The 8,088-nt window shown below is 41.7% G+C and overlaps 2 protein-coding genes across 2 annotated transcripts in view; one reads left to right on the top strand and one right to left on the bottom strand.

Moving 5' to 3' along the window:
* slc25a18 (solute carrier family 25 member 18) overlaps positions 1–2,226 on the bottom strand; it is a 9,292-nt gene extending 7,066 nt beyond the window's left edge. Inside the window, exons 1-3 of the mRNA XM_085461214.1 lie at positions 2,039–2,226; positions 639–995; positions 291–413 (exon numbers count right to left, since the gene is read on the bottom strand). Coding sequence (XP_085317340.1) covers positions 291–413; positions 639–658 — 143 coding nt within the window. The 5' untranslated portion in view covers positions 659–995; positions 2,039–2,226. The remainder of the gene's footprint in view (positions 1–290; positions 414–638; positions 996–2,038) is intronic.
* Positions 2,227–6,729: 4,503 nt separating this feature from the next.
* The window catches only part of cecr2 (CECR2 histone acetyl-lysine reader), a 34,466-nt gene continuing 33,107 nt past the window's right edge, over positions 6,730–8,088 (top strand). Inside the window, exon 1 of the mRNA XM_085461210.1 lies at positions 6,730–7,020. Within this exon, the coding sequence (XP_085317336.1) occupies positions 6,901–7,020 (120 nt within the window). The 5' untranslated portion in view covers positions 6,730–6,900. The remainder of the gene's footprint in view (positions 7,021–8,088) is intronic.

The raw sequence follows: 8,088 nt of genomic DNA, 5'->3' as shown, positions 1-8,088 counted from the left end.
ATAGACGCAAATATGGAGAGAGCACATTTTACTCTACTGCTCCACCCGTTGAGATTCTGTGGAGAAATATGTCAGACATGGTTGCGTGCAGTTCGAATTACATCAGGAGGAAAATATTTAACTTTGATTCTGATTTCCACAAAATACAATTATCTGTAAGCAGCTCGTATGTTTTTTTCTTAATTAGTACCAATAACTAAAATAATTTAAAGCATAAAACAAAAAAACTTTATATCTGACAGATCAATCAGATTAGCATATTAACCCCCGGCTGAGGAAACCCCACTCACATTCCTTTGTAGACTTGGATACCCTGCTGGTTCTGTAGGCGGGTCTTGGCCAGATCTATAGGAAATACACATGTCACACCAACCAGGCCTGCCACGCCTCCATTAATCAGCTTAGCAGGGAGACTGCGAAGGGATCAACATAGACACAGAACAATTTACACACAGCCACGAAAACAAGCCGTGCGAACGACAAATCAGAGTCACAAAGTAGACACACAGAGGGAGGGGAGGGGATTCCCAACCAGTCCACACACAAAGAGAGCATAAAAGATAAATATTACCACAGCTGTTGCTTCCATTTGGTGAAAACCTCTTTATTAGACCAAACAAACAGGATTCATTACTTACCTAACTTTCTTCTCTCCCATCCTGCTTGTGTTTGGGCTCCACGCCTAACCTGCCTCTCTTCTTATCCCACCTCTTCGTCGTCTTCCTCTCCCCCCTGCTTTTCCACACTTCGGTCCACAGCCCAGAGTTGTCGTTGTAGTTCAACCCTCACCTGTCCTTTCACGCCACAAATGCACCCCGCAGTGTCCTTTGAAGTGGTAGAAATGGACCGTTTTCTTCTTCCTCTCCCTGGTATGTCAGGGATGGACGCCCTCCTTTCCTGTTGTGGTCAGACCCACCAGAGTTTAATCTGTGTCTTCTGGCCAGTTGTTGTGCTGTGTTGTACTTCACACAAAAACCCGGCCGTTCTTCCACTGTCTGGACAGACAAATGCAGATTCATGTAGAGTAAGACCAATATCTTCCTTCCAGATATCAAAGCCCTCCTGATGAAACTTTTTCTTTGGTGTTTTATCCTAATAGGAGGGCATGGTTACAATGAGGGATTGACACACCTCACATTGAATGTCAGGCTGCATAAAATCCAGTCAGTCATAAAGTTGAATCGTATCATATTCTGGGACTACCACACTAAGACAGAACATCTTGAGTCTCTCTAATCTGCCAGCTAAAAGGGATAAAGAGTATTTGTTTCCGGCCAGGAGGGCAGAGCTGAAAATGGGAGTATTCTCTGTATTACTTTTGCAGTTCACCAGCTACAAAAGGCTGAAGAGGAGATTTGAGTGGTTTGGAAAAATATCTCACAGGCTTTCCCCCCCCCTTTCTTTTAGTTCAGTGGTTTGTAGTCTAGCTTCAGTGGTGTATATTACAGATAGTACAAATGCTGCTGAAACCTTACCTGGGGACCCAGTTCTTGTCTTCCTTTACAGTGTTCTCAGTTTTAGGCGTCCTTTTTCTGTCTTTTCCACTCCCTGCATACCCCAATTCCTCATCTCCCTAATTAATCTCTCTCATAATCTCTCCGCCTCCACTCCATCTCTATTTTTACCACTGTAAACCTCAACTATATCCTTCATTGTCGCGTTGTCGAAGATTTAAAAAACCTTGAGATACAACATTTTGTATCTTTTGATGTCACCTCAGCAATTTCATCCCAAAGTGTTTCTTTCTGTCTCTGAACACTGTCTTTTTCCGTTGCCGGCGCATAGCTACATTCTACACATGCCTTTCACTGAGCCTCTTTCTGTGAAACTTTCTTTTAGATCCATTCACGAACAGTAGTGACCCTGCCAAAACACAGAGAAGGGTGCCTCAACCCCAGCCAACCTCCAACTTCCCCCAGAAACTGCACTAGAGCACCCAGCTCACATAGTTCAGAAGCACAAGCCCCACGAGACTGCTTCCAAGAAACTCACTTTTCTTCCATCACAGAGACGCAGCAGTAAGAAACGCTGGTCCTACCTCTGGTGCAGCATCCCACAAGCAGGATCAGGCTGTCCGCTTTCCTTTCACTTCAACAATGCATCCAGGAATGGTAGTCAAGCGAGAGCGATCTGAGAGAGCCAGCCGCCACTCAGGGGCCGTTGCACAAACACGAGTATTGTCCTGCTGCCTAAATCCCTCCCTCTTATGGTGGCTCTCTGCTTGACACAGCCCAGCAACGCAGCTCTGCACTAACACAACTAGACATAAACTCAAGCCTGTGGAGCTGCTGTTAGAGGACGCACAACAGACACTGCAGAGACTAATACTCACAATTATACCTCAGTGTGTATTACTTCTACGTACTGTATAAATAAACACGACACAGAACGTGAACTGAAACAAAAAAGGCTGCTCACCAGTAATGAGCTCCCTTTTTCATTAGTCCTGCTATTACATAATACGTCCAGGAGCACTGAATGCAATTAATGTTCACAGACTTACAAAAACTACTAATAGCTGTATCCAATGGCATAATGCACACAGTTTGTGCCATTACTGAAAAATATGGGGAAAAAAGCAATTACAGGATTCTAAAAAAGAAAAAAGGAGCATGTGATCATGGCAGCTACTGCTCATTGCCCTTACGCCATTTTTTCATGAGAATTGATTCAAATATTGATCGTTCTTAATGGAAAAACAGTTACTATCAATGACGTTCACTCATCAGTGCATATTTTCAAACCCGGCTTTCGCTCTTAAAAAACTTGTGGTTATGCCGTCAGTTTAGAAAAAAAGAGCACAAATGTGGTGGAAATAGAAAACTGATTATTGCCTAGATATGTAGTGTTTACTTTTGTATGGAAAGACTTAGTTTCAGTTAGAGTAGAGAAATTACATCATTACGAGAGGTTTCAGTTTTTAGAAATCTAGACCTTATTGTAGAAAATAGAAATGAATAAGTACAATTTATGATAACAGCAAAAACAACAATAATAATGATAACTTTGATTTTTATTGTGCATTTCAAGAAACTCAATGATGCTTTACAAAGAACATAAATAAACAAAAAGGCTAGAGATTGAAGGCCTTCTTGAACAGGTGAGATTTGAGAAGTTTCTTATGATGGGATGTTGCAAAGCTCAGGTGGGAGAGATTCAGATGGGATTAGAGTTACAGAGGGGGGTGCCACACTGAAGGCTCTGCCCACAGAGGTATGGAGGTGGGTGTGAGGAACAGAAAGCAGACCCAATGACTGTCTTTAACTCTGTTGATATGTGAGCAATTACTTTTTGTTAACAAAAAAACAATAATATGTGGTTAAGAAATACTTTTTCTATCCTCTAATTATACCTTGGCATGCTGAAATACTGCTAGTATTGAATAAAACAGTAAAATATGGGACCATGGTAACGATATAATGAAGTGCATAACAAACAAACAGACTAGTTCTGATGTTTTTGGCATCACATACTCTTTTGGAATAAGTTGGTCTATTTCTTATCCTTCAGTAATGGAATAAATATGTTTTACTAGAATAAGACTAGCAAAATCACACGCAAACACTACTTTATGTGGTATTGAAAACCACATAAAGTATGTGCTGATCATCAGAGAAAACGGATGCTTGTATTATATATTTGTTTGTTATTAGTGGTGTCATCAAGTATATGCAGCACTAAAATGCTGTTGCAAAGTAAGGGGAATCAAAACAATATGTGCAACAGTACGTGATCCTTTATAGATATTGTATGTCTTAACACCCATAGTTCACCCGTGAAAGGGGTTTTGCTTATTTTACCTACATTGAAAGCTTCTATGGATTGTTAAGTTAACCAGCTTACTTCTGACTGGAAGTCTAATCAACCACGGAAACTGAAACAACCTGAGCAGTTATGGACTAATATTATAATGTATGTATTTTGTATTGCTGTCCCTCGTTCTCCCTGCTTGTAGACATATGTGCATGTGTGGGTGTGGCCCTGGCAGGTGATTAGCCACACCTGAAGACCTTGACACACCTGTAGCTGATCAGGCCTGTCGGAGGAGCTACTTGAGAGTGTGGTGGAGCTCTCTCTGACGCTGGATCATTGCGTGGCTTCACGTTAGTCTCTCGACCAGTTCTTAGTTTGAGTCTTCTGTATTATTGTGTGTTTGACAGCTGCCTCTCTCTTATGTCCCAGGAGTAGCGAGAGGGCAGCGAGCATGGGGCGCTCATCACGGAGACAGGAGGACTAACACTGGGAAGAGGACACGTCATGGGAGTCGGGAGAGCACGGGATTTATTGTTATGTTTTTCCATCACTGTAAATAAATGCACTGTTTATACACAGAGCACCGCGCCTGGGTCCTCATTCCCCATATCCCCACGGTCTGGTTGGCAAACCGTGACACCACCTGTGTGAATGTGCAGTGCTTCCACTTTGTAGGTAGAGGCACTAGAATTTTCCCCTTTATATGCATACAAGGCATGGAAATATTTGCTGCAAAGGGTGAGTAAATATGGTTACTTACATCTCAGTATTGATGTTCTTCCTTGCCTCCCCCCAGCAACAAAGCAAACAGAAAAAGTAGGAATCACTATGTTTCATGTGGTTTTTATAGCCTTTTGATTCCAATCTCCAATCTCACTGGCGATTGGAACTACAGCACCATCAGTGTACATCGATCAGACACACTGAGAACAGGTGAAGTGAATAAATGTGCTCAACTCTTCTTAAAATCCAACCCTTTGCTGGGAGATTTTGAGCCCTGACACTGCCTAAACATTGTCTTAGACTCATCAATTTCTTCAGAGTACTGCTGTCTCATTATACCACTTTATTACCCCAAAGAGCTAAAAAGATCCAGCCTATATCAGCTTATTTATTTCCCTGAGGGTTATCGAAAGACTAGTCTTTAGTCTTCAATGAAACTCTGCCCTCTTTATTGAGGGATGTGCAGCAGTTGTAACAAAATTGTGCCTTAACAGCTATGTAGCCCCATTAACAATATAATCTTATGTTTGTGAATTGGATGGTTAGTTGGTTTCACTTCACAGCACAATATATTGCACTATCATGACAAGTGACTGTTCTGTTCTTTTAACCATGGCCTGTTAAAACTCCATGTTACTCAGTTTGTGTGTGGTGTTGGTATCTCCAAAAGTTGATTCTGTTCATCTGGACGTAGCGTGTTGTGGGAGAAACGTTTCGTCACTCATCCAGGTGACGTCTTCAGTCTCAGCTGACTGCAGGTTTCAATCTTATAAACAGTAAATTTGCATAATGACTGAAACCAGCCCACTGAGGAACAAAGGGCTGGGAGATCAGTTCCTTAATCATAATTGTGCAAATTCTCATGACCATTGATCAACAACCATTGATCCAATCCCACTGATCAATGGCCATGAGTACCATTCACAGAGAGTTTGGGAATGGCTGCAATCACAGCATTGTAAGATGGTGACAGATGTACCCTTAGGCCCCCTCCTCGATTCAAACGTTTCTCCCACAAAACGCTATGTCCAGATGAACAGAATCAACTTTTGGAGATTTACTTTACTACAATGCTTCTTTAGGTAATACGTTAGCATGAAAAACTTTTGTAAACTTCAGTCAATGTCAGTTGTTCATTGCAAAGACTGGCACCACACTGATTGTCTTTAGAAAAAGAAGATGGGCTTGAACTTAAACTGGTAGGCTGGTGGAGATATTTAGGTAAGGATATTTAAATTACTGTCCACTGCCACCGTTTATGGAAAATGCTTGCTATTGCATTTAATTAGTGCACGCATTATAGAATAGAAAGTGCGATGTATTATGTGCCATACATTTACGTTCATGTAAAGTCTGTATATATGTTTCCCCCCCCCCCCCCCTTTTTTTTTTTTTCTTTTTAAATTCAGGAGCACCACCTTCAGACCAAAGTGTGGGCCTGCACACGGGACCACTATGTTAAATCTCGCAGTTTAGTGTACGGTAATGCCTGAAAATTTATGCTGGTGTCCTACGCATGCTTTATGCATCAAATGAAAACGTTTGTTATACTACGTTAAAATTATACATCTTGTATTTTATTGTCTTGCAGAGATAAAAGTAAAACACACACAAATAAACACTAGACATCAGAATAAAATGAACTTGCTCTGAGTGCGCTCAGCGCCTCCGCTGTGCCATAGCATGCACTTCTCTAATATTACGATAGAGGGAGTCCTTGTGTAGTAACCTTCCCTTAAAGTGTTTACAAAATCTCGATGTACCTGAAACTTGCGCTTGAGTAATAAACTGAACGACAGTTTCGGACTGCTGTAAGTGAAAGGGGTGTTCGTTTCACAATGGGGGAAAAAAGCTTTCACAGTCAGGAATTTTTACCTAAAGTAATATCGACGGACTCAATTAAAACCTACAGCAAGACCTTACATAAACGAACTTAAGCTGTAGGGCCATACCTGGTTTTAATGTTTTAGTTTTCAGTTATTCACCATTTACAATGGTTCCCTTTAAACGGCGAGGCCATTATCAATCGGTTGGGGACTATTTACTGTGGGAGATTACTATTAAACCGAACAGTCAAACACAATTGAAAAGAGGTTTAACAGTTACAGGCTATTATCAAAAGAGGCAAATATGCTCGCCACTGTAGCTACTATTTATGTTCACAGAAAGTTTAACATATCGACCTAAGTAGTCGGACACCCCTATTCGTCTTGCAGTGGTATCGCCCTTCCCATCTGTTCAGCTCCGGTGAGACTCTGATTGAAACAGATTGTAGCGCTCTCCGGGTCGCAATGGCAACTGTCCCAACAGGACGGCGACACCAACTTTTTTCATGTTTTTAATGTTACGGAGGCACTATACGTCGCGGAAGAATCTACTTTCTAATGTGAGAAATAAACGTTACAGAATTTCTTCAGCCCGAAAATGTCCCAGGGATGTACCGTTTCTGTGGAAGAGATCCAGTCTTGGTGGGAAGTCCCCGCCATAGCCCACTTCTGCTCGCTGTTCAGGACAGCATTCAACCTTCCAGACTTTGAAATAGAGGTAAACAAGAATTGTGATTGCTGGTAGTATCACCAATGGGTTTCATTGCGGAAATGAGAAGTTGTTTGTGTCAGCTTTTTTGCGTACGTGCTGGTGCGAGCGCACTTTGTGTAACTTAGTATTTGGGTAACCAGCTTAGCATGTTCTCTGAACTTCTCACACTGAGGCAATCCTGTTAAAGGAGCGAGCTCGTTAGCAGAGCTCAAGCTAGCTGTATTCGCTTTGCCCGTTGATGTTGTTCTCCAAAGTTGAACTTTAAGCGGAATATAGCATTGACGACACGGCTTGTGGTCCAGTATTTACAGTGACTTGTACGTGTTTGTCTATATCCAAGGATGCTCAGATGTTCGATAAACTTTACATAGACGTCCTCTTGAACCATGTGCCTCTCGTTTGTTTTTATTTGGCCCGAGGCCCGTGTTTATGTTGCAGAGCAACCGTGCCCCAGGTCAATTAAATTAAATTAAAGGTACTAAGGAACGGTCGGGAAGATTAGGAAATATAGTTAGAAAAGTGGTCAAGGATACGTGACGGGAATATTTCAGCCAATTAGATTTATGTTGGTTTTACTTGTGTGAATATTTTATTTTATTGTGAGTGAAAGAGCTAAGTAACTGTACGGCGCCGCTGTGTTTTGGTTTCCCTTTTCTGTCAGATAAAGTTAAGTTCATGGCGTGAGGTTTGAGTTTATTGTCTTGGAGGCCATCTGGCTTGTGTAGCCAGGGGACGCAGATGCTGTTCAGTCATTGTTTGCTCGCCCAAGTCCTGTTTTGTTGCAAGAAGCGAGGGGTTTAACGATTTTCTAAGGTTATTAATTGTCTAGGGCAAGTTAGTAGGTGGACTATTTACTCCACTAACTGTTCTGTCGCAGAATAAACTATTTATTACACTGTGATTACATAATTCAACTTCATCACTCGATTTGGCCTCCCACCCCCCTTTTCCCTTGAAATGTGTTCAGAGTCGATAGGAAAGCGTAGTTCACGACGCCTAACATGTGCAACATTTACGACAGAGATCACGGAGATTGTTTAATTAGTCGAGCAGTAATTGCACTTTAAAGAAACC

This window comes from Copadichromis virginalis, linkage group LG7, assembly GCF_057382275.1.
Source record: "Copadichromis virginalis isolate Kocher_CV1m ecotype Utaka linkage group LG7, C_Virginalis_male_GT1.1, whole genome shotgun sequence".
NCBI classification, from domain to species: Eukaryota; Metazoa; Chordata; class Actinopteri; order Cichliformes; family Cichlidae; genus Copadichromis; species Copadichromis virginalis.
This window is presented reverse-complemented; position numbering and strand designations above follow the sequence as displayed.